Genomic DNA, 27,109 nt, shown 5'->3' with positions numbered 1-27,109 from the left:
GATCTTTTCCAGTGATTTGAAAGAGTTTAAAGATGAATTGTCGCAGTGTCTGCTTTACGCACAAGCTTATGGTCAGCGTGATAAATTGGAAGGACGTTTTGTTTTGGATTTGGCTAAGCGACTCCCGTTTGACGCTAAGCAGCGTTATCTTGACTTTTTGGGTGATCAGTATGGTGGCACTGATGAGCCTACTTTTCAGAGTTTCTTTGAATTTGTAGTACGGGAGGAAACGCGCAAGTCGACTGATTTTAGCATTATGCTAATGGGCGATTCTGGTGAGTCGCAGCATTTTAAAAAGTTTGGCAAAGGAAAATTGCCTTCATGTCCGGTTAGGCAGACGTCGGTAAAACCCCATGGGCCATTAGGGCGTGTTGATTTGGGAATTTTTTTTTTTTTTTGCAAATTTCTCCAATGACGGGGTCTAAAAATATGTGTTTGGATCTGAAAAACACGAATCTGCTAATATTTTCGCATTTGCAAAACGTTTAGCTTGGTAAATCTGCGTTTAAAAAAATGGCAACAATTGCTATGGGAAAAAGCATTGGTCTTTCACGATAATAGGCATTAAAACAACACTTTCATTTCTTAACATGAAACAATCTTATTCAGGCAATTTCCAGAGTTTTATCAACATTGTTCTTGCTTAGGACCTACAAGATTTTGTCCATTGTTGTTCTTATTGTATAATGTGAGGCCACCATAAGTTGTAGGCATTCTGAATTCTATATGTAATTTGTGCAGCATTACAGAGATTATACGGTAGTTATTCTGTTAAGCTGGTCAAGGATTAACATTTGTCTAACTTCAATTTAATTTGTTCTAGAATTTGCAATGACAGATAAATATGTTGGCACTTCGGAAACATTATTTATTGTATAGTGTATAGCCTATACCTGTGGATAATACATCGGAAATTACTACAAGCATGAAAGATGCTAAGAAACTGAAGAGAACATTAAATTTGTTTGTAGCAATTAAAACATTTACACAACAAGTTTCATCAAGTCTTGCTTTGAATCGTTCTTTGACATCAGCCGCCGACTTGCCTCTTGCCCTCTGATATAGCCTTCACGTTTCTCGTGAGTATACACTTTGGCTGCTGCCTCTGTGACTTGCTTCACACACCTTTCTATTGACTGGGTATGGCAGGGCCAAATTGGAACTTGCATGGGCTCATCAATAAACTGCCTTACTTCAGCTGTTGTTAATTTGCAGGTCAAAGGTGGTTCATACACCCCCACAGACCAGTCTATTAACTCCAACAGAGAAGAAGCATCGGGGTTGATTGAAGGTGTCTTTCTGGGACGAACGGAAAGATCACCCAATGTACAGCCATTTCTACCCCTAATGTCAGCAATCTTTTGTACTCCAACTTTCCTCTCTTCAATATCTTTTGAGCACAAGAGTGTTTGAATTACCATTTCACTAAACGCGTACCATGCTGAACGCTTGATTGATGGCATGACAGCGTCCACCACAACTTCCTTCTGCAGCCTTAGCAGTTGCAGCTGAAACATGATATGACGAGGACCTTCTGTCCAAGTGTGCTTTATCTTGATGTTGAACCAGCACGGAAAGTAAACTCCAACAACGTATTCCACTATTAGTCTTAAGTTGTTGAGGGTTTCACCTTTTAAACCATGTTTTGAAACCCATATGCGACACAGTCTGTTTGCTGTTGTCAGCCACCTGGAATGGTTCACGGGACCTATTTCAAGAAGTGCAAGATTTGTGGGAAGTTGCCCTGTCCTTATGGCCTTTGCGATCCTATATCCATACATTTGATCAGTAGAGAGATCCCTTATGACATCGTCATGCAGTGAAATAAGAGGCTCACCAATGGAGATTTTGGTAAATGAAGGATCCACTTCAAGTTCAGTAGCAGTGCCTAGCATTTTTCCAATCTTGCCTGTCCACTTGTTATGAGACAATGTCTTCCCATCCAGTTTTGTGATCAAGTGACATAAGGGTAGCTCATTAGTGTGTAGAGAACAAACCAACCAGACCAGCTTACGACCAAGTTTCACCTCTACCCAGTGCATGCAACCACCCCCCCAACCAGTATTAGCGTTCGTTGAATCACCTCCAATGGCTTGCAGATTGTTATCAATACCCTTCTTCTTAATGAAATCAACGAGATTGTCTGCAATAACTTCTGCTGGTTTTTTCTGTAAGCTTTTCTCAGGAGTAAAATGGTACAAATATCTTCCACCTGGCTCACTACATACACAATAATGCTCTTCTTTAATGACGCTGGGGAACTGACGATCGGAATTATCTGCTTTCAGCATAACTTTAGTCATATCTTGACGACCATCAAAGAAAATACAGTCAATTTCACCCCTGCTACAACGATCATCAAACTCTTGATCTAGAAACTTCATAACTTTTTCTTGGGCCCTCTTGACTTTACTATGATCAATTACAAGACTCTTGTCTTCTTCACTGATCAAACCAACATCTATTAAGGCAGCGGTGGAGATGGCAGCTGCGGCACGTAGGCCAACACCATATCTGATACTTTGCATAGCAACATTACGTATCTCTAACGTGTTGTAGAACTGCTTGTTGCTATAAGCGGAAGATGCCGATGTACTTGGCATTTGAACTGTGACTTCCTCATCTTGAGTTTGAGCACTGTCACTTTCATCATCTGAGAAAGTAAACGAAACATCTGACTGACAGTTTTGCCTGTATTTATCTATCCTTCTTTTCTCATCTTCTTCCCTTTTCTGCCTTTTAACTTGCCTCTTATGCTCTGGCAGATCTGGTAATGCAATCTGATGTGGTCCAATTGAACCAGTCTTTTCCCTCTGACCTTTGATGAATGTTAGTTCTATCAGAAGGATCTTCATTTGGTTAGGGCAAATACAAATAACATGAGTTTCTTGTTTACATCCACCATCTTTTGGGCAACCAAATTCAAAACAGCTAACAATTTTACATTTGCAGTTAAGAATGTCGAAGAGTTTGTCAAGTTTTGCAGTAAACTCTTCTTTGATCATCAGTTTTCCTCTCCCAAGAGAAATGTTTTTTGCCTGCTCCCAGCTCTCTCGAATCTTTCTGAGGACAGTAGCTTGCGAATTTAGCACAGGACTTTCAAATAACCTGTTTGCTCGTTGCCATTTTTCTATAACTTGTGGGTAAATATCTTTAGCAAGAGCAGCTGTCGGATAATTTCTGACATCTTCGCAACTTTGTTCTCTTACCAGTAAACCAAATCGCAAAACATCTCGAAGAGTTGGAAGCTCTGACGGCAACAACTCCCTGCTTGTACCAATGAAGTTACTCATATGTGTGAATGCACTAAGCCTCGTCCTCTTGGAAGCCATTCCAACAGTAACAGAAATCTTTGAACTCGAAAACTTTAAGAAGCACAGCAGCAAAATGCCTTCGTTCTCTTCGGTAAACTCAGCTGTATATAACACTCAATCCAACATAAATCTACTCCTGAAAGTAGTTTTAACTTAACTCGAAGTAATTCACGTCCTACAAAAAATTCATAAAAGGACATGACACTTTTTGGATTATGCATTGTTTAATTAAAGCTAAGAAAATGGTGTTTCATCCTCACCACTTCAAAGTTTATTGTAACAGTAACACTACCGCAAACCTGTAAGTCTTAATTGCAAAGATAAACTTACCTTGCCAACAATAGTAAAACTTCTCACACGCTTATAATAGTAAAACTTTTACAAAACGTCATAACAACGCTTACTAACTACTTTTATTTTTGCTACAACCAGCCCCCAACAGATGCAAATAATGCATCATTATTACGCAGTAAGGTTAGCATTGATGTAGATACAGTTGTTGCAGCAAAATTCTGTGTTACGTCACAATTGGAAAAGAAAACTTACTAATTCCTATCAGCAGGAGGAAAACTTGAAGAAGCAAGATTTCGATAAGCTATTTACCGAGCTAAACCGCTTTATTTTTCGTTTAAAAGGGTATTTTTAGAAGTTTTACACCAAGCCACAACTTTTTAGCACCAGTCATTGTTGGGATTTGGCAATTGAAAAAATCAACACGCCCTAATGGGCCATGATGATGTGATGTCAGGGAGTTCGCAGTATTCGACTGCTGTTGGCGCACCGCGCGGTGGTGTGGCCAGACGTAGTGACATACCGGCATGTTTTTATTGTTTGTCACGTGGTCAAGTTGAATATCATTTTTTGTCTAATTGTAAAGAATTTTTGAGCTTGACACCTAAAGATCAGAGAGATGTTATTGTGAAAGCTGGCAAATGCTTGAATTGTTTGCGCCAGCATATGGTTAGGGATTGCGTTCATGCAAATAACTGTCGTAAGTGTGGGCCTAACAACGATAAGAAACACTATTTTCTTCTGCATGATTTTTATGTGACGTCACGTGATTTTCTGGATTCGATCGGCAAAGGTGATGTTGGTGCCAGAGTTCCTGTGCGTAATGTTAAGATTGGAAATGTTAAAGCAGCCTTTAAAATCGCGTTACTGCTGCTCGTGTTTTGAATCCAATGACTGGCAAATCGAAGTTGGTGTATTGTCAGCATGATCCTGGTTCGCAGTTGACGTTTGTTTCGAGTGATTTGGTGTGCGAACTTGGTCTTAAACCGTACGATAAAGCGTCGTTTAAAATGGATACCCTGGCTGGTCAGAAAGCTACTTGTGCTGACCTTGTCAAACTCAACATCCAGTCGTTAGAGACAGATGAACTGTTTTGTGATATAACCTCGGTGGTTAACCCAGCTTGGGCTGACGATGTTAAAACTTTACCGCATAAACAAGATTTAAGTGGTTTCCGTCATTTTCATGACGTGAATATGTTTCATTTGAATGATTGTAGTACTGTAGATGTACTGATTGGCAACGACAACGCTTATTTGATGTGGGCAAAAGAAGAACGTGTTGGTGAAAATCGTAGTAAACCGCATGCTTTACTCACTCCTCTCGGTTGGTTGGCTTGTGGTGGTAAGTCACCCTTAGTTGAAAGCGTTGCTAAAGTGTGCAGAGTGCAGACGTCTTCAGAGTCGGATGTCATCTCTGGCTTTCAGCGTAAAATTGAGTCTCGTGATATGGAAATAGCAGACCTGAATAAAGTCATTCAGGATTTGACGTTGCAAAATGAAACCTGTGAATTGTCTGGCAATGATATTTTGGCTAGAGAACTTGTCGAACCGAATATTGAGTTGAAAGATGGTCGATTTGAGATACCTGTTCCGTTGCAGGAAGATATTGATCTACCTAACAATTTTGTGTTGGCGTCAGACAGAGCTGCTGCTTTAAGGAAGAAGGCTTTAAAACAACCTGAACTTCGTGATTTCCTTACTGACACCATGAAGGATCTTAAATCTAATGGCTATATTGAGCGTGCTGGTGAAGCAGAAAATGTAAAGGGATTTGAATGGTACAGTATTTACCATACTTTGTGACGTCACAATTAAAAAAGCGCATTGTTTACGATGGTAAGTCTGAATTTCGAGGAACTTGTGTTAATGATGTAATGTTTTCGTGTCCTGATTTGTTAAACCCTCTGGCAGATCTCTTGGCTAGATTTCGGCTGAGTAGATTTGGTTTCGTGGCCGATATGACCAAGTACTTTTTTCACATTTTGGACTCTTCAATACGTAAGCCCAATTTTATTGAACTGCTTACGTACACAGGCAGTGTCGTTCGGATCGTGAACAAACGCCCTTTGGTACCTTTAAGTGACGACCCTAGGGATTTTACTGTCATCACCCCTGCCTCACTTTTGACCCCATACTGTGCTGTTGGGAAACCATATGATCGTGACCAACTAAGAAGGGATTATCGATTCAATTTGTCACTTTCTCAGCAGTTTTGGAGTAAGTGGATCGATTTTTACTTGCCAGGGCTTCAGGGCCGGAAAAAATGGTTAAAAATGGCCGAGAATTTGGAGCCTGGTCAACTTGTAGTGGTAGGTTCTCTCCAAGACATTGGTAAACGTGGGAAGTATCAACTTGGGAGGGTGCATGAGGTAGTTCCACAAATTAGGAAAGGGAAGCCTGTGGTTCGTAGAACCAAAGTTGCCGTCTGCAACTATGATGAGAGTACGGGGAAAGTGAAAGTAGACTACGTGTTGAGGGATATTTCGTGCCTCGCCCCCGTAAAGAACACCTAAGTGTTAAGGTTTGAGCCTGGTTTTGTCTGCGGTGGCCGATACTTGTCTGAGCCCAGAACAGTCGGTTATTATCGCAACCATTGTACATAGCGTCATTTTAGCGTGTACCTATGGTACCAATTTCATGTATCGTCGTGTTTATTCTTATTGTTGTTCATTCTTTGCATGCCCTTTGTATTTGCGTATTAACTTAAACGTGAGTGATTTAAACAATTTGTGTATCGTGTGTTTTTATTCATTGGCTCACAATTGTCGTCAATTCTTTTTTAGTTATGCCATGTCAGACTGTCATAACTAGGGGCCGCTATGTTCCAGACAATTGTTCACCTAATCAAACGTCATATAAAACCGTTCAGGTCTACTGAATCTTACGTCATGGAATTTTTCCTAAAAATGAGCCAAAATTGCACCATCGTTCGTAAGACTTGTGTCAAACCTGTTTAAACATGAAATATTGCATCATCACCTTTGAACACCTGTCTGAATTGCGTGACAATGTCTTTCACTATTACGTCACAGTACTGCGTACGTGAGTTGAGATATTGATATCTATTCTGGTCATTCATTTTAAAATTGTTGCTTGAAGAGGTTGGTCGCATGTTTAACTGTTTTGCTTAGTGCTTGTCAGCTGGACGAAAATTTCCGTCTTTTATCCAAGTAATCTGTTCTGTAGTGACAAGTTTTAGTGGTGTACGGCGTTGCATCCCATTTTCGACAGCCAGGTGGCTAATTTTACAGAAATACAATTTTGAATAGACGTTTCAAAGGAGTGTTTCTTTTTCGGTCATTACATGCAGACGAACGGATTCGGGAATCTTATGTTACAATTTTCCCACAAAGAGATCATGGTTTACCGCTGTGAACACTTGTCTTGCAACATTTTATTTTCATTCTGCATAACATATGCAACAAACCAACCACACTTCATTGGTGATGCCAAGCATAGTCACTGGTATTTTCCTGTCGAAGATGTGAAATTGACAAAAATTTTTTATGGCCTGCTCTCTACATGAATGCGATGGCGTGCAATACTTCGTGTATTCAACACTTCGTCTTCACTCATTTGAGGCTTACCTAGGAACGGTGAGATATTCAAATGTAGACCAATACCATGTATGCTAAATCTTTTTCTATAAGAAACCCATTTTCGGCCATAACAACATCATTGAAGTGCAGTTCATTAGCAGCTATTTTCTGCTTCAAATGGTGAAAAATCCACTCCTCTGACATATTTCTTTATGTCACTCACATTCCCAGTGTACAACTGAGATACAAACACAATACCCCTATATCTTGGATCAACTCCCACTAATCTAATGCCTTTGCAGTGTTCGTAGCCTACTTTTAAAGTTCGAGTACGGTACGTTTGCGACTGACGGTTGACGACTGTTTCGAGACGTAGCCTACTTCAGTGCAGTCGATGATGATCATGGTGCTTGAGTATTCCTTTTTGAAGTCTATGTTCAAAATAATCAACCTTAAAAACATGAGATGCATTCATGAATGAAAAGCAGGGATATCTAAAGAAGGGGATGCAAAGGCTCACAGCGATTGTCTTATTCTTATGACACTACCAGGGCGGTAGTTTGAAGCACGTGAAACATGCGGTTTTTTTCAAAATTGCAGAAAGTTTTGTGGTGCAGCTGATACAGGCAGCTATAGAAGACAGTTAGCAAATGTTATGTAGAGCATATTTAAAGAATACTTGTTTGGAAAGACAGTTGAAAAGTTGCCAATAAGCTGCTTTTCTTAACAAAGCCTTTGCACTAGGCCAGATGTAAAGCAAGTATACGGGTAGTTGAATTAACAAGCAACCATGAGCATGCAGTGAGTATCCAGGCCTGATGCTCATAGCGCAATGCAGGTTATCATAACAAGATTTATTAAACTACTATCGGTGCCAGTTGTTATTTGACGATAAGCAGAGATTATTTACGATAAACAGAAGCCCTTCTATTGTCAGACGTATTAAAAGCCTTCATATCCCCTTCTCTAGATATCCCTGATGAAAAGTACGGTGTACAGCAGTGGTTCCCAACCTTTTTTTGGCTGTTACCCTAATCTCCACCCTGAAGTAAGCCAATTACCCCCACGATCAATTTTCAAAAACAAAAGTGTTTATTGCTATCAGGGATTTGCTATGTGTTTCAAAAGGCTAACTATGACAATCAAAATGCAATACAATACTGAATACAAGATAGAAATGTGTGGTAAACATCCAATGGGAAGGTTGGGCCTGGACTTCAGCCGCCAGCTTTGTGATCCTGGGCTTTGTGCTACTGAGGGCGATTCTTGCGTCGCTTTCGACATCCAGGTGATTGCGCTTCTTTGTTTTCATTCCCAAGACAGTTGAAAATCTTTGTTCATACCCATACGTTGTTGAAAAAGATGTCAGAATATTTAATGCCTGTGTCGCTAATGTTGGTGTGTCCCGGAGTCTGCTAAACCAGAAGGCTCCAACTTTTCCCCTTTGAAATCAAGTTTCAACTCCTCGTTCATTCGGAGAGTGATAAATTCTTCTTTAGTCGGAAAGTCGTCATCATCCACCTGGCTGTCATCACATGTGAAGGGCTCAGTGCACCATTGGAGACTAGCCATGTCCAAATTCGGAAAGTAGTTGTCCATCTTCTTGGCTAGCTGGCCTAAGTGGTCAGCTATGTCCTTCTTCAGCGTCGCTGTCAAATCAAGTCCATTGCCTTCGAGGTAAGCTACATGTCAAGCGTGTGAAACTGTACCTCTTCCAACTCGCTTGTTCCACAATTTAACCTTTGAGATAAATGCTGCTACGGTTACTTTGGTGTCGATCACAATTAGCTACATTCTTGCCTTGAATTAAAAGATTGCCTTTGTTCAATTCACCAAAGATATCAGCCAGATAGCACAGCTGGGAAATCCACTGTTGGTTAGAGAAGTATTCAGCCAAGTCGGACTTTTTTTTACCGAAAAACATGGGCAGCCTCACGAAGTTCGACCAAACAGGTTATCACTTTGCCATGAGACAACCATCGTACTTGTGGTACAGTAATCGGTAAGGCGATCTGTGTGGTACAGTAATGCTTCGTATCTTTCATCTTCTTGCACAGCTCCTTGAAAAGACGGCTGTTCAATTCCTTCGCTTTTAAAAAGTTCACAACCTTCACTGCTTCTAAATCGGGCCTCGTTACCCCCCAAAAACAGGCAAATTACCCCCCGGGGGTAATTTACCCCCACGTTGGGAACCACTGGTGTAGGTACGAATGCAGAACTAATACCAAACCTTGTGCTTAAGTCCATAAAACAAACCCAGGCGAAGCTTCATCAACACTAAGAAAAAAATTCATCTTCCACCGCTAGTCTATGTAGCCTAGATGCAGTGCTCCTGTATCATTTTGAGATACATGTATTTCGAAAGTAGCATCGTCATCAAGTTCTGCATCAACATTTTGATTTGCATGCTTAGCCTTTGAAGCTGTATAATACAGGAAATTCTTCCTATCTTTGCCTGGCAAGATCGCCAGGGATATCTGAAGAAGGGGATACGAAGGCTCAGAGCGATTGCTGATTCTCATGACACTAGAAGGACGGTAGTTGGTACCGCGTTAAACATGCGGTTCTTTTTAAAATTGCAGAAAGTTTTGTAGTGCAGCTGGTACACTCAGCTACACAATACAGTTAGCAAGTGTTATGCAGAACATATTTAAAAGAATACTTGTTTGAAAAGACAGTTGAAAGGTTACCAGTTAGCTGGGTTTTTTTTACAAAACCTTTGCAGTTGGCTAGGTGTAAAGCAAGTAGGCTATACGGGTAGTTGAATTAACAAGTGATTATGAGCTTTTATTGAATATCCATACCTGGTTGTAATAGTGCAATGCAGGTTGTCATAACAAAGTTTATTAAGTTGCTATAGGTGCCAATTGTCATTTTACCATAAACAAAAATTATTTAAGATAAATAGAAGCCCTTCTATTGTCAGACGTAATAAAAGCCTTCGTATCCCCTTCTCTAGATATCCCTGAAGATCGCTTCCAATACAGTAAAGAACTGGTCTAAGGTTAACACTTCTGTAGCTTAAGTTTACAATTAAAAGAGTTTTATTTTTTGGAAAATTATACTGAAACACTGATACACGCCTGTAAAGACCACAAAACAACAGCTCAAGCAAACGTTAAACAATTTATTCGCCTGCAAACTACGCCACTAACCCTATCGCACAGCATTGCAAACAGCGGCTAGTCGTTCACGACTCCAACGTCACGCTCCGTTGGTTTGTTATGCAAAAGGTCAATTGAAAAAAAATGATGTTTGTTGTTTAGTCATTGCTCGAAATAAATTGATTTTTTTCTGGCAACTCTGGTTACTGTGTGCAATTTATTTCGCGGGAGCTGACTGAAGCCGAACCCCGAAAGCAAGTTTCAAGAGTCAAGACTCTGTGACAAGCAAAGTGAATAAAAGTTTTAAAACACTACATGGAAGCTGCAAATATCAAGTATCTATCAGTCAACAACAGCTGTTGATTGAAAATTTACATTTTTTCAGAATCATCTGTTCTAGCACAGTATCATTTTTAGTTTATTACAGTTTTGTTTACTGAACTATGGAAAATTTAGAATCTTATCTAGCAACTGTTGATGAGTTGGTAGACGATGAGAATAAAATAGTAAGTTTTTAAAGTTATTTACGTTACCGGTATTAGTTATTTCATATTTATTTTTATTGTTTTAAGATAAATATTAGTTTGTAATGTATCGTAGCCTGCTGTAACTATACAATGTAATATTCTTACCATATATTGCCAATATAGCCTCTGAGAATATATGCACACGTCCACTTTTCCTTTTGAAAAAAGAACAAAAAACAATGATAAAGAATTGCGTATGGTAGGCCCAGGGATATCTGAAGAAGGGGATGCAAAGGCGCACAGCGATTGCCTTATTCTTATGACACTACCAGGTCGGTAGTTTGAAGCGCGTGAAACATGCGGTTTTTTTCAAAAATACAGAAAGTTTTGTAGTGCAGCTGATACAGTAAGCTACAGAAGACAGTTAGCAAATGTTACGTAGAGCATATTTGAAGAATACTTGTTTGGAAAGACAGTTGAAAAGTTACCTGTAAACTGCTTTTCTTGAGGGGACACCTCTTATGAAATCCCAATATTCGCTGATGGCTGAGAAGCTTGCCTCAGATAAGCCAACTATTGTGGGAACCCCCCACATACCATATATTTCTGAAAAGGGCATGAAAAGATCATAGGCGTAGCCAGGGGGGCGAACGGGGACATGGCCCCCCCAAATTTTCAAAGTTTGGATTCCGAAGTTGAACCCTTTGTTGAAAATATAATATAATTTGTATAAATTTATATTGTTTTCCAAGACATTTGGCTATTTACACCCCCCAGGACTTGTTTTAGACACACAGAAAGACACCAATACATTTTGCAAATCGTAAATCGCGCAAAGTTTACGCGATTTACGCTTCTTTTAACTAATCTGTGGAAGCAATTTCAGAATCGCTTACTCTGTAGGGTTTTTGTGTAGCTGAGTTTTTTGTGTTCTCTAATTTTAGCCGCAGTTTTTGCCCGTTTGTGTGTAGATAAGAGCTACCTTTAATAAGTTAATAGCTGTTTATCTGCTAATAAGTTTCACACAAATATTACCCTAAAAGTGTTTCCAGAAAGCGTTATAATCCATTATTTAAGTGTAATTTTGCAAAAATTTTCCGGGAGAGCATGCCTCCGGACCCCCCTAGAATACGCGTGCTTTCGGCACGCTCTAAACCCCACCAGCTTTATTGCTTCCCTTGCTTAACCGACCAGGATGTGCCACTGCACATCAGGTGGCGATGTCTGAAATCAAACATTTTGTCGTTTTCTTCAATTCATCAAATATTTGGCCCCCCCAAAAAATTTTTCTGGCTACGCCACTGGAAAAGACACATCTGAATATGCAAGTCTCATGAAATAAAAGTTTAATTTGATGCAATGAGCTTCCTTCAAACACAGACAATATTTCAATAATTATTTTTTGACATGCTAATAGAAAACACTGTTTCTCACTACCAGCATAGGCGCCGACTTTTCAAAACATTTTGGGGAGCGAGAAAGGTGATGACGTCATAACCATAAACGTTATTTTACTCAATTAAAATAGTCTTTGATTAAGCTTACCGTCTTGTTGATATTGACACCTAGGTCGCAAACCGAATTTATTAGAACCGCTGCTTGAAACGATTAGTTTTTCGCATGCAGTACGTCTAGTCGTAACAATTTTGATATTGTTAGCTCATAATTGGAACAGTTGGAAAACAAGCCGATTCATTTTCTTTTCGCACGAGTGAATAACAACAATCAAGAAAGTGAAGTTATCGAAATAAAACGCAAAAAATCATGATCTCAAGCAGATTGGAAACCCGCTACCAGTTTTATTAAACCTTGTTTCGCTCGTTTTTCTAATTACTTACCTTTAAAGGGTTAACAACAAGTGCGAAGTGTTTTCTCTTCTGTTTTTTATCGAAAGTCTTTATAACTTAGTCTTTTATCGAATAGCGTATATACTCGAGTATAGGTCGAGATGTTCGCAAGTGATTTTCACCTCAGAAAGCAGGTTCGACTTACTGTATACACCGGACAAGCAGCTGTTGTCTCCAGCTCGACAGTTTTCAAAATGAACACATGAACACATTTTTGCAAAATCATTGCCGCCGTAGATTACGGAGTGTGAAATGTTGTCGGCCGAAGTAAAAGTTTTGAATACGTTTATTTGCAGTAATTCAAACTTAATTTTCAAATTGTATGATTTATTGTCAATTCTAAACTTTATGCACTTGTTGAGCAATATGCAAAGCCCACGAGACAAAACAGCAGGAAGGGCTGTTTTTCCAGAGATCAATTTATTTGTATTATTGTGTGTAGGATATAATCGTTCTTCCTACGTAACATTTCACAATCGTTGAAGTCGATGTCAAACCTTAGCGGCCGCATAAAACAATGATGTCAGGTTAGCTAGGTGATAATAGCGGTAAAAGACGTCATTAATGCAGGCAATATCTGCGACCAAGACCATTAAACACCTTTTGTTTTATCGGTTTTCGATTTAATTCTCACAACATTGCGAACAAAACAATGCGTTCTGTTGAATCATAATTGATCTCACAGCGGGAAGACCTCGTTGAAAATAGCGCGTCTAATTTAGCTGATTTATTTAATATTGCCGTGAATAGTTACGTGACTATTCCAGCAGCGTAAGTTACTTTATCATCTACTTTGAAATTTCCTCACCGTATGTCAATGCCAATAGATGATTCTAATGAGCTATTCTACTTATACACGGGAGAAGGAAATATCACCGATTTCAGCTCAACAGTAGAGGTTCGACTTATACACGAGATCGTCCGTTTAAATCAGGGGTGGGGAACCTTTTTAGTATTGCGGGCCACATAAAATGAGAAATAACATTGGCGGGCCACTAAAAAATTCGAAATTTTATTTACAGATAAAAAATGTAGCAAAGTAGACAATGATTTATTTCACTTTCACAGCTAGTGGAAGGGCTGAAAGCTTTTATTTTTGGTGAGTCGTGTGATGTCTGCTGACACGGAAGATGTTGCGACTCTTAACTGCATCTCCAGGTTTTTATCAGTCAGTCTGGAGCGAAGCCGACTTTTGTTAGATTCAATTTGGAAAAAAACTGCTCGCAACGGTAGGTGCTTCCAAACAGAGACACATATTTCAAAGCATGTTTCCGCATGACTGGAAAATCATCAGCATTTATGTAGCGTTGATAAAAGTTGAGCAGTGGAACGTTTTGGTACATCGCTTTCAACGTACAGTCATTCTGGAGCAGCTCTACTATTTCATGTTGGAAGTTACTAGGAACATCAGTTGCAATCACATTGAAAGAAGAGGCAAAAATATCTAACTCCATTTCTTTATCTTTATGTCCAAAAATCTTGCATTAAATGTCTCCATAAGACTGACACATACATGGGCATATTTGGCTGTAGTAGAAGGCTTTTGCTCTTGCAAGGTAGGGAAATGTGCGGTATTATTGTTTTCAAGTTGTACTTTCCACAGATGTAGTTTAGCTTCAAATGATTTCACTTTTGCAAACAAGGAGCCCAATTTTGACGCGGGCCACATGGAACAGTCACGCGGGCCGCATTTGGCCCGCGGGCCGCAGGTTCCCCACCCCTGATTTAAATGATCTAAATCTCTTTCGCAAACTATTTTATCTTTAAACACTACTTGGTAGCCATTTTTGTTGCCCCTCAACCATAAATTTACAGGAGGCGCCGCCCCCGGCCCCCCGGAAGTCGGCGCGTATGACTACCAGCACCATATAGCAACAAGAAATGTTATGAAATGCTAGATCTACCTTATATGCAAATACCTATGAGAGCTTTTTTCTCTAAAATGTCACTTTCCTAAAAAAAAACAAATTTTTTGAAAGTTACTTGTGTGCGAAAATATTTATACACATTTTTTTCAATAAAATGGTCAAGAAATAAAATTTTTAAAAAGCTCTCATAGGTTGATGCAATACCATTGTACCAGCATGCATTCCAATTTTTAGCCAATTCGGACAAGAAATAAACAAATGAGTTTGTTTGAATAAACATTTACTGCAAAAAAATGTCATTTTGAGTAAAACGCGTTTAAAGTTATGGTTTGCAAATACAAAGCAAATCGTGCATTTTCAGCTAGGCTATTGTTACTGTCACTACTGGCTTTGAAATGCTAGGATACAGGAAATTTGTAACTGCTGAAGCATGACCAAAACAACAGCTACAAATACCCCAAATATATAAAACCAGAAAGGGCTTTTCTGTTGCTACTATTAGTATATTTTCAGCATATCATATCATCGTTCTGGCATATTTTAGACTTTTGGGTCGCGTGGTAGCTCCACTAGTTCTAAAATTTAACAGGGAATGAATTGGAATTGTGGAGAAACTGCCATATATTCAGAATCCTGATGAAATTCTCTATCTTTTCAGTCCAAAATATAATTTTCTTCAAAAAATTTTTTTTTCATTAGAGGTGTCCCCTTAACAAAGCCTTTGGAGTTGGCTAGATGTAAAGCAAGTATACGGTTAGCTGAATTATCAAGCAACCATGAGCATGCAGGGAGTATCCAGGCTTGATGATAATAGCGCAATGCAGGTTATCATAACAAGGTTTATTAAACTACTATCGGTGCTAATTGTCATTTTACTGTAAATAGAGATTATTTACGATAAACAGAAGCCCTTCTACCGTCAGACGTATTAAAAGCCTTCATATCCCCTTCTCTAGATATCCCTGGGTAGGCCTATAACTAACTTTTAAATTTAAGAGTTTTTTCAACTTAACCAGTGGCTTGTGCGCTGTTTTCTGGGTTGATATTTCAAAGGATATCAGTTAGATGCTGCCCAGAAGGTTTTTTTTAAAACTAAGTTCTAATTCGAAGTGACTCAATCATTATTGCTTTTGTGGTGAATTTTTAATTTAAGTAGGCTGGGTACGGTACCGTAGCCTACAGCCCAATTTTTTATTTCGTTTCAAACATGATGAGTAATAAAGTTTTTTAAATTGGTGAAATTTCAAATTTTTTTAGACAACTTTTTGTTGTCATAAATGGATGTGACTACAATTGCTAAACTAGGCCTAACTTGCATGTGAATTTTTTTGATGCACTACACTTTTGCTGATTAACAAGTTTATTGGCTTTAAAAAAATAATAATATTGTTTAAAAAAAGTATGGTAGTTTCTTCAATGTTCTGTTTGTTTTTATTTCTGACCATTACAACAAAAAATAATAGCCTATATGCCAAACATAGCAGTTCTAAGTCTAAAAAAGTAGAAGTGACCAAACCTGGATTTTATAATGTGCTTGATACCAAAACAGGAAAATCAGGTTTAAATATGGCACTTTCGCAACACCTAATGTATAATTTGAGAGTTTTAGTTTTGCAATTTGTTTTGTCTTATTACCGATGCTTCATATACGGTATTTATTATGCATGCGCGACTTGACGTTTTGCTAAAAGTTACGTAGAGTATAGACCTACAGCACACCTGAGCACATATTGAGGTGAAACGTCATGCTCAACTGAACATGTGCATATAGCCTCAGAGGCTATTTTCACAATATATATAGCCTATAGTAAATATGACCTCCGCCTAGTGACGTAGGCAGGAATTTTGAAAGGGAAGGGTTTTGGCGGCAGGCGGGCGAAGCCAGACGCCGTCTTTGCCAAAGACAACACCCAGCGGCAGGGGTCTGGGGAGGCCTTCCCCCAAAAATTTTAAAAAATATTTTGAATTTGTGCATTCTGAGAGCATTTTCAACAAAAATGTGGATATAAATATTCCTGTAAAATGGTGCTGTCCGGTGGGGGTCTGCTACTATTCGGTGAGTCTGATTCGGTGAGTCCGATTCGGTGAGTTCCTAACCCCAAACCGCTAACCCTAAAACGGCAATGATATATAATTAGGCTACGGTACCCGATAATTTAAAAAAAAAATTGAAAAAATCCCCCGTTAAGGGATCGGACTCACCGAATCAGACTCACCGAATCGGACTCACCAAAACGGGCCATTCCGGTCGGTGGCATAGCAAAAGGATAAGATCATGTTTTCTTGGGCATTTTTCGGTAGTAAAGCTAAGTCTATGTTTTCTTGTTGCTAATTCCTGGCTGAGATATTTGAATGTTTGGTATTGGCAAAACTCGCTCTTTTAATGCAGTTTCATTTAAAATTAGGCAAACTTTGTTTTAGAGACATAGAGAAGAGACTGAAAGCATCATTCTTAATATGGTGATGTCACACGTGTGCCAAAGGGAGGGTTGTAATCCCAAACCCCTCCCCCCTTGGCTACGCCTCTGCCTATGTTTTACTATCTACTGTATATTCTTTATGATTATTTGTACAAGTATTTGTTACAAGTATTAAGTTACAAGATTAATTATTACAAGTATTTGTGCGGTAGATTAAGCATATTGATTTAAAAAAACTTACATGTGAAGCTCTACATTTTAAGTAAACAACAATACTGATTTCAAAAGAAAGTATTTTTTTGATGAACCATATATTTAATTTATGTTTAATAATTCAGTATTGTTCTTTTTCTGTTGTTTGCAGCAAGGTTGTGGTGCATGCATGAAATCACCCAATTGCAAAGACTCTTTCATGTATTTCATTCTCGAGTGATGAGAGGATCATAGCTTTTGCTAACTATTAACATCTGTTACTTGCTTGCTACAACTTGTTGGTTGTGCAGTAAAGATTGAAAGTCCTTGTTCTCGTCTACAATCATACACAAAAACACAGGATATCAATATTTTGTGTAACAACAATTTACAATTCTTCATTTTTGCCACTATATCAACTTGATCAGTTAATGAAGAGCTTGCTTTTTTTTAAAGTACCGTAATTGATATTTCAGGTCACTTATAAATCATTGAGTCAACAGCTAGCACTTCCAGTAGATAAAGCAAAAGAGTGAGTAGACCTATGTTATTGTGTAATGTGTACTGTATTTCATATTTATCATAAAGAAAACAATCCAAAGGTTATTTGTCAAGTGTTGAGTGGTACTTTATGATGTTCGACTTTCCTGAAGTTTTAGAACATTTTTAATTTGACACTTTTATATCTCTGATTGTAAATATTAATGTTGGGTTTAAGGCAGGGATGTCCTACCTTTTTTTATAGTGGGTCGCATTGGCACTTAAAATAATTCAATGGGCCCCAGAACCTAATTTCAAGAAAAATGGGTACCTATTATACATAAAGAACACTTAAAAATCATAGATTTTATCTTTGAAAATAGGAACAAATAACACACGCACCGGTACATAAAAAGAAACTGAAATTTAATTCTATAATATATAATATAAGATGAAGTAAACTATTTTTTCATGTTAGTATTTTTCAATTTTTAGCAATTTTGCTAAAAAAATACTACTTAGCATTGAAAGGACTGGCGGGCCACATGTTGGACATCCCTGATTTAAGGAGATGTGGGGTGAGGATTTGTACATTTATTAAGGCCCCAATCAAATGACAATGGAAGATGTCATACTCGAGTTACACGTTTGTTGGGGATCATCAGTGTTGCATAGTGCACTGCATACCCATGGATAGTGTTTTTTTTCGCTGAGACTTTTCAGTCATTTGTCCGAAATGGCTTCAAAAAATTCGGTCAATTTTTATTTATTTTGGTCATTTTTTCTGATGAAAATATTTCCTTTCAAGTAGCTGATACAAACCAAAATTTGCACTTCCTGACTAGCTACAAAATTAAGTTTCGCTGAGAAGCGTTGTTTTTTTTTTTGGACATTTTGACCGGATTGACTATATATTTTCGGACATATTGCTAAAAATTGGTCAATGACCGATAAATGACTGAAAAAAAAACCCAGCATGGATATGGCGTCTTCCTTTTTATCGGGGCCCTAATGATGTTTGGTTGTTATCAGCAAAATTGGTCCACAACTTTATAAGGCAATTGAATTACTCTTAAGAGTCCTACTTGAATGACGCCTCCTTTCTCAAATGACGCCTAACCTAAATGATGCGCATCATTGTTGGCTTGTCTGTTTCATACCACACTATGTTAAATTTATTTCATCACAGGTCTTTAATGGTTTAGCCTGTTTTGAAAACAACTTGTAATGTAAAGTGTGACATGGTAGCCCGCAACATGGACTCTTCCAACCCAAGGGACTATGAGGTGTGTAGAGGAAGACTTTGCTCTTGACAGATAGGTCACACCCTCAACATGAGGATTGATTTATGGTTCTTCAGTTCGAATTACTGACTACTTGTTTCTTTCGCAGCGTTCTCCAGTTGTACATCAAAAATAATGAAAATGGACAGCTATTCGCAATGTACTCGATAACGGGTAATAAAACTATGTTTTTTTCGATCAAAATGTATTAAGCTTGCATAGTTTTAAATTCAGTAAAATGTAGCACATAGTAGCCTACACCAATATGTTAAGTAAGAAATCTATAATATGGTGTGCTTTTCTTAACTTATCAGGTGTGACATGTAGGCACTAGGCAACGGTTTTAAAGTGTTCACAAAAGTGACTGTATATATATATATCTTTGTTTGAACCCCATTTTGCATTACTTTTAATATAAGAATCTTTTGATATGTCTGATCCACTGACAATTGCTTTCCATATGCTATAGGACAGCGGCCGGCAACCTGCGGCTGTTTTGTTTCTGCGCTCTGGCTCACGTGATACTTTTTGTACTAGTTTGTGTCACAATTAAATCATTGTAGTGCAATAATCAAACTGCAATAACCAATTAACTGCGTGAAATAAATCATTAAAAGAATATGTGTATGTTTATTTTTGACCATGAACCGACTAGTTGTGTTTCCCAGTCATGTTAAGAGTTGACAGCTGTTTGAATGGTAACTACAAATCAGTTTTACAGGGTGCGGCTGAATAACTCGAACAAAAGGCTTTCTTGTAAGCGTTATGTTTTTGCTGTAAGCAGTCAATTAGATGGTGGGGCTCAGAGCAGGTTTTAGTTATATGGAGCCGAGACCAAATAGCTCTTTCAATGCTAAAGGTTGCCGACCCGTGCTATAGGATCATGTTTCAGATTTAGTTTGTTCCTGAACATGAAATTTTTTGCACACGCAGGGAGAACAAAAAGAGGGCTGGCTATTACCATTGTACCTGAAGCCGATCTTGATCGTGTGAAATCTCAAATCGACTCTGTTTTAAGTTGTTTACCGTATAGTGTTCAAAAAGCAAAACTACTTGATCCTTCTCCATTGTATTCAGTTGATTGTGACATGACAAGAAAAATTCTTCATCAATGTGCCAGGTTAGACCACATGACCACTTTGTGCAATATTTTGGACTTTCATTTTAAACTTTTTTCATAAGTTTTTCCTGAATTGATTTTCGTAAACACAACTTATGTTTTATGTACTGTATAATATGCTCAAAAGGTTTGACATATATTGCAGCAAATGCAGCATACTGTAAATTTGCAATGATTTTTATCACTAAATATTTTTATATCATTGCTAAATGTTTTTTTAGAAAATTTGTTTGAAATAATTTATTGAGGAACAGTTCGTATATAAATTTTTGTATGATTTTAAGTTTCAGCAAAATTCAATTTCATGGAGCAAAGACACTTTCTGAAACAGAAATACTGCAGCGACGTTTTTCAAAACCTGAAGCAGCTACTGAACCTGCAAAAACAAACGAAACTAAACGTACACCAGAACCTCCTAAAAAGTAAGTTCATCATATACTTCGTCCTCTATCACTATAAATAATGCGATATTTTATTGTTAGTTATATGGAAATACACGAGTAATACTACGTTGTAGGTTATTTAACATTGTACAGAAGTTGGCACTTTTCTGCTATTTTTTGTGTCATTAGACGATCATTTACTATAGCACAAACTTGTTCAGTGAAAAATATTGCTCAGAACTAGGAGGTTATTCAGTTATTTTAAAATCCAGTGTGCTAAAAGTGCGTAACTAGGCTATCATAATCACTACCACATAATCAAAAGCAAGCTGCAAAACAAATATGTTTTGCTCAACTGCTTTACAGCTCGTATGTGGTACAGTTTTAATTCAACTGTAGACTGTGAAGTACTTTGCAAGCCGTCGGCTGAATAGCAATTTAGTGCAAGGGTTTCGATGGTGACAGTGTATATTTGGATATAGCAGAGCACATACGGAATCATTCCTAGTTTTTATGGAAGTATTTAATTATTGGCTTGCTGTTATCACTGCTTTCAGATCAACTCAGAATAAAGCTTCGATGTCACTGTTTCTGTCAAACAAACCTAACAAAGGTTAGACTGATTGGTAATACCGTATTTTACGGACTATAAGGCGCACTTTAAATTCTTTTTTTTCCTCATAAATTGATGGTGCGCCTTATGGTCCGATGCGCCTTATGTATGGATCAAGTGCGGTAGTGCTTTGTTGCCTACACTCAAAACCAGTACCGATATACTATTATATATGGTCCGGTGCGCCTTATGGTCCGGTGCGCCTTATAGTCCGGTGCGCCTTATGATCCGTAAAATACGGTAATATTCGACCATGCCATAAGAAGGTCACTTTCAAAACTTAATCCTGGCAATATTTTTATACCAAAGAGTGACTTGGCACTATTTTTTCATTATAATGCGATTTAATGAGATCTTGTTAACAAGGCAGTAAAATTTGTGTTATTAAAGTAGGCTGTGTAATATCGGAATCCACTTCGGAGACAGCCTTTTTCGAAATTTTTTTGAAAATCCAATGACGCCTTCTGTTTATTTTTAAAGAATTTTGTATTTTATTCCACAATATCGTTTCTTCCACATTCCGACAAAGAAAAATAAATTGAATTGAAATTTAGCAAAAAATGAAAAGCGAATTAAATTTATTTTTGAACTATTAAATTAAAATGTTTGCTCACATAAAATTGACAGGTACCCTGCGTCGCCGTCTGTATGCAAACTTAGAATATATTCGAATCCTTAATCATTAGAAAATTTCTATCCCTAGTTTAACAAGTCAATACAAAAACACACACCGGAGATGATTCAATCGATGTCAAACAACAAAACAAACAAAAAATAACAGTTCATGCGTCCATTTGGAAATTATGGCTGATTATTATTATCAGGTAGGCTATAAAAACACCTTAATGTTAAGCAACAGAAAGCAAGATTGTTAAAACTAACTTTTAAATTTTGTGATCAACTGATCATTCATTTCTCTATTGTAAGCTACCGTAATTCCCTTCAATATACAATTATACATATGTCGCTGTGAAAAAATTTTCCGAAAAAGGCTGTCTCCGAATAGGGATTTCCCCGAATCGGATTCTCCGAAACGGATTCTCCGAAACGGATTCTCCCAATAGTAGCAGACCCGTATAATAGGCTATACGTCTTACAAATACGTGCTGCTGTGACTCGTGAGTGTGGACCACTTGCTTTTACAGCGCAAAATTTCTAATAATCACTATGACCATATGAAATAAAGTATGTTTTCGAATAATCTCAAAACCTGAATTCATTTTTGTCATATCATAAGCTTTTAAAGCAACTTTTCTGAAACAGGCGACCAGCCATCAACAGAGAACAAGGAGGCAAGGCAGTCCCTGGAAGAAAAACAAGGTTGTTTTTTGCTCTTGTTTTTATCTTTTTAGGTTTCGTGTTTTTCCTTTATGGTGACTGGTAAACTACATTTTCAATGCCATCCTTTACTCCCTTCTTCAATTTCACTTGTTAGAAGTCATTTCACATAAATTTACTTTCATCAGAAAACAAAAAAAATGTTATCCTTTGTTTTGAGTCTAGTTTATTGCTGTTTAAATTGTTTTTTGATTGCATTTTGAAACAAACAAGCAGATATTTTTAGTCATTTATTCTCACTGACGAGAGGTCAGGAATATCATGTTCTTGACTTTGTTTGACAGCTCGGTCACGTTTTAATAGAAAAGTATCTCATACCTTGTAAAGGACTAAGTTGTATATATGTAAATTTTGAAGTTTTGATTTAGACTAACTTTTTGTGCCCACAGTGGCAACCAGTAACGATTGTTTTAAAATGTTAAAACAGCAAATTCTAGCGAGACTTTAAAGCCTACAAAATCGAAACCAGCCAAAAAGAAGGGTGGGATGGACACTTTTATGACTAAAGGTATTGGACTTGTGTTGTACCAGTACTGTAAAAAAATTTTAACGAATCTTAACCATTAAAAATAACTATCGCACAGTTCATACAATACCACGCTCTGAAAACTGATTTTTCTCGACATTGAAGTTGATGACCTGATACTTTACCGGCAGAGTGGAAAGAATAGGTCTAGTCTAACTCCGAACTTAGTTGTACGCTTAGAACTTAACCGTTTGACTCGAAGCTTTTCTTGTTTTATCGTGCTAATAAACAAACAAAACAGCAAAAGATTAATTCGAAGTGTAGGAGCCAGACTGCTACATAAGAAAAAAAAGCAATGCATAAGGAATTCTCGTCAGAACGTTGCACCATGGTCAACAACGGTATTTATTTGCAACATTTGCACTTGGGCTCCGGCCATCAACCAAGCATAGCCATTGATATATAAAAACATAACACAATTTCACAACTGTTCAGTGTTAAGTCATTGGGGTTTCACCTTCTTTGTACTCATCGAAGCATAATTTATTTTTAAAATTTTCCACCAGGCAAAACTGATTTATTTAAACAACGCAAATTCCCAACATCAGCCCCTCTGTCTTCTACTAATGAAAACACCCCGCCACCATCAAACACTGTAGAGGAACCGAACCCCTTGACGTTGCACGATGGCGACTTGAAAGAGCTATCAGACGAAATGAACATCGATGAAGTGAGTTGTTTGTTAATAATAATAATCATAACATTTCATAATATTTATAATAACCACATCCATTGTAAAAACCGTGCTTCCACTAAGGCGTTATACACGACAATAGCAAACAAAACGTTTTCAAAAAAGGTTCTGTTCATCAGAGATTGGTCCTTAAAGTGCTTTGCTCCATCGCACAGCTCGAGAGTTGAATCATTGGTGTGCGATCTTGTTTTCCATCCAATCTTTGTAGGCCATAGTTCAACGGTGGGTAAACTGCGGCTCGCCGACATAATTTTTATGGCTCTTGTAAATTGTAATTCTAACTGAATAGTAATATTTTTTAATTGAGAAATTGTTATTACCTGATAACTCAAAAGTTTATATCAGATACAGCTCAAAACGGTTTTAAGTTTCCAAAACAAAGTTAAAGTCTTTCAAAGAGACGAAATGTAAAAATCGTGTCATTTTCCCACTGTAAGATTAGAGAGGTAACTTCAGACCACGAATTGGAAGAATATCAAAAAAAATTGCAAGAACTACCGGTACTGGAGTAGTTCCAAGCTAGATTTGATATCCTTGTAAATCCATTCAATGTTAATGTGGTACCGTATGTGATATGGTTGTCCAGTTTGCCTACCGTTTGTTACAAATGCATGCTTTTTTTTGTTTTTTTTTACATGGCTCTAAAAAAATTCAGTAGATGCCGCTCCACTATTGAGTTTTGGAGAAAGGTTCCAAAGGGTAAATTAAAAGACCAGTACACGGAATAATAATAATAATCGGTTAAACATATTTTGCAAGTGCAACAGCCACTCCTTATCTCATTACTGTATATTGTTTACTTCCAAGGTGCCAGAGCAAAAAGAAAAAGAAGATGCAGATAAAACAAAAAATAAAACGTACAGAAAAGCGAAGCCCACCCATACCAAGTAAGTAAAGTCAACAGTCATGATAAGACTGTATTTTGGCACCATGAATTTGTTTTGTAAGTCATACCTCTCTAGATATAGAAAATATTCAAACATAGTGTTTAAGTTATATTCATGATATATTGGATTGTTCTTGTGCGCTTCTGTATTTTTATTGCAACTTTCTCTTTTCAATTAGATCCAAGTCAAAGAAAACCAAACCCTCCCAGAGTAGCAACGAACAGCCTGCGAAACGACGAAGGAGGATCAGGGTATGTTGTCAAATCCCTGTATGTTGTTGAATGTTGATCTCATTCATGCCAATAACAATGTGACATTTCTCGTAAGTCTTCTTCGTTGTCAAAGTAAAAGACTGTTGTCATGGTGGCCTGCTGTTCATTCTTTGTGTAGAACATTGATTAGAAAACGTAGAAAATTACAAACGCTTTCAAAGAAAAAACGCTTTCAATTACAAAATACATTCGAAATTTCTCTCTTTCTCAGGAATTATCTTCATCGAGTGAATTGGAGTCGGAAGAAGATTTTGAAGAGATGGACGTCATTCCTCCGTCACCGGTTGTATCTCCTCCTGCCAAAAGAAGCGAGTTGGACAAAAATCCTCGAAAGAAAATGTAGTCTATTTTTCATTGTTAGAATTAGGACTTAGTTGTTAGAATATTGTTTGTCTTACTTTAAACCATAAACATGAAGAGAGATAGTTATCCTGGCAAGAGCGTGCACTTTCCCTCACAACAATCCACATATGACGCATCAGCTGAGTACGAATCTGTACAAATGCAGTGGCATGTGGAAAGTAAGACTGTTTCAGGCAAATTTTCGTTCCGACGTGAATTACTTTTCTTTGCAGAAACCTTGCATTGGCCACGAACTAAGCAGTAGCAGTTTGTGACAAAGTTGTTACTTTTACGTCGAATCAACGCTTAGGTCTTTAAAACGATGTAAAGTATGAAACTCGCCGAAGAAGCCTTTCTTTTCAGAGTTAACATATTTACTAGCCATTACCAGTTTATTGTTTTGCAACATTGGGAGTCTGCTGAGATCACCGCCATAATTCTCCTATACTGTATTTTTTTTATCGTCCCAAACATGATGACGTTTCGCCTGGAATAGGTCGAGAGTCTAGCCTACTGGAGAACAGTCAATGTAGGGACCCCTTCGTCCGAGACATGCAGACCTTTTGCCCCGTTAGTGAACGGAGAATGATACAATCTTTGTTGGTATGGTCTGTGCTCTTAACGCCATGAGAAAAGATAGATGCCAGTCTTTTACTCTCCATGCATCGCACGGTCGAGGTTAAAAGCACGATGCCCGTGCTAGGAAAGTTCCTCACCATAAACTTGTCCCTTGTTTTGTGCAGAGTTTTGAAATCTCGTACCTTCTTTGATGCCGATGGTTCAATGTTGACGGAGAAAGTATATGCCGAGGTGTCATGCTCGAGTGGAGATGATGATGACGTCGTCAAGAAAGAGAATAAGACTCCTCCTGAAGCGGATAAGAAACCGATATTCAAACAGAATCCCGTTCTCAAAGGGAAACAGTCATCTTTAATGGGATTTTTTAGCAAAAAAACTTAATTTTAACCAACTTTTGGCTAAGTTGAAATGCATTTACGTATTTTGAAAGCATTTTACACATGCATCTGCATCTTCAAACGTGCCACGTCGTTCAGCATTTGTACACATGTTAGCTGCCGGCGATTACATAACTTCCACTATTTACAGTTACAGTGTATAGAAGAAGTTGCAATTGCTAGCTCGCTTGAAGCCGTACCGTCAACACCAATACTATTGTTATTTAGTTCAAGAAACATAGAGGTCTTTGAAATACAGGCTCAGCTGTCTCACGAAGCTTTAAGGCGTTTGCCGGAGATCGAGAACTTCATTGTGGTCATATGTCAGCTGCCCATTCACATCTGTTGGAAAAGTTACGAATTGTCCAAACTGATTCAATTTGGCGCAGTCATTGCTTTTATGCGTTAAATGTTCCTTGTAACTTTGTTACTCAATAATCTGATTTAATAAGTGGGCCTTGATCACAAGGTCTGTTATTAAAATGCCAATACAGTACTAGTACGGTATAGCCTATATGCATGATTTCATTTGTTGGCTTTAAGGCTTTCATCAACAAAGTATTAATATATTAGGCCTACCTGTGGGTATTATTGCTTACCTCAAATCTCATTCGTAGGCCTAATTCTCCTTTGGGTAGCCTACTTGATCGATGAAATTTAGGCCCCTCTGCTGGTCAGTGTAATAATAATAATAATAATCGTCTTTTTATTTGCGCCCATTGTGATAACATACAGTAGCTACACCTCGATCAGCATCACATATGCGATACAACAGACGACGGGAAGTAGCGAAGTGACATATAGTCTTCGAGTCAGCTACTCCGCTTGTTTTGGCTTGCCATTAAGTGCCTTCGCCGAGACCCAGCCACGTGCTCTGGGCGGTGTCGAACCCACATCCTTTCGAACGTCGCACAGACGTTCTCACCACTCGGCTACTGTAGGCTATGCCCAAGTACCCCGCTGAAGCTTGCAACACTTTCTGGTGCTCAGGTCACTGACGTATTTAGGTATACAATACATCGTGTAGCCGTAGGCTGCGATTCGAAAATCCTTCACTAAAATATATAAAATCAATCCAACAAATGCATTATGATAGAAACTTATTTTCAGCTGCCTGACTGAGTGGCTAATCGCCCACAATAAGCACTGACAAGCTAAATGCAAGTACAGT

The 27,109-nt window shown here is 38.0% G+C and overlaps 1 protein-coding gene across 1 annotated transcript; it reads left to right on the top strand.

Annotated features, from left to right (window-relative positions):
* Positions 1 to 10,633: 10,633 nt before the first annotated feature.
* On the top strand, positions 10,634 to 26,445 carry LOC145767059 (uncharacterized). The gene is made up of 13 exons (XM_082578799.1): positions 10,634 to 10,756; positions 17,521 to 17,576; positions 18,917 to 18,981; positions 19,741 to 19,927; positions 20,212 to 20,349; positions 20,868 to 20,923; positions 22,187 to 22,243; positions 22,689 to 22,769; positions 23,294 to 23,457; positions 24,289 to 24,368; positions 24,547 to 24,619; positions 24,852 to 24,979; positions 25,726 to 26,445. Exons 1-13 carry the CDS (start codon positions 10,694 to 10,696, stop codon positions 25,940 to 25,942), a joined length of 1,365 nt encoding a protein of 454 aa, XP_082434925.1. The 5' UTR covers positions 10,634 to 10,693; the 3' UTR covers positions 25,943 to 26,445.
* Positions 26,446 to 27,109: the final 664 nt, after the last annotated feature.

Source organism: Aplidium turbinatum, chromosome 3 (assembly GCF_918807975.1).
Source record: "Aplidium turbinatum chromosome 3, kaAplTurb1.1, whole genome shotgun sequence".
Lineage (NCBI taxonomy): Eukaryota > Metazoa > Chordata > Ascidiacea > Aplousobranchia > Polyclinidae > Aplidium > Aplidium turbinatum.
The sequence above is the reverse complement of the archived record's forward strand: the minus strand, read 5'-3'. Positions and strand labels throughout refer to the sequence as shown.

Excerpts from the sequence above, each read along its gene's own strand:
- LOC145767059 (XM_082578799.1), top strand. The coding sequence starts at position 10,694 with ATGGAAAATTTAGAATCTTATCTAGCAACTGTTGATGAGTTGGTAGAC. Across the intron at positions 19,928-20,211 it reads ATTCTTCATCAATGTGCCAG|TTTCAGCAAAATTCAATTTC; the intron begins GTTAGACCACAT and ends TATGATTTTAAG. Across the intron at positions 23,458-24,288 it reads ACGAAATGAACATCGATGAA|GTGCCAGAGCAAAAAGAAAA; the intron begins GTGAGTTGTTTG and ends TTTACTTCCAAG.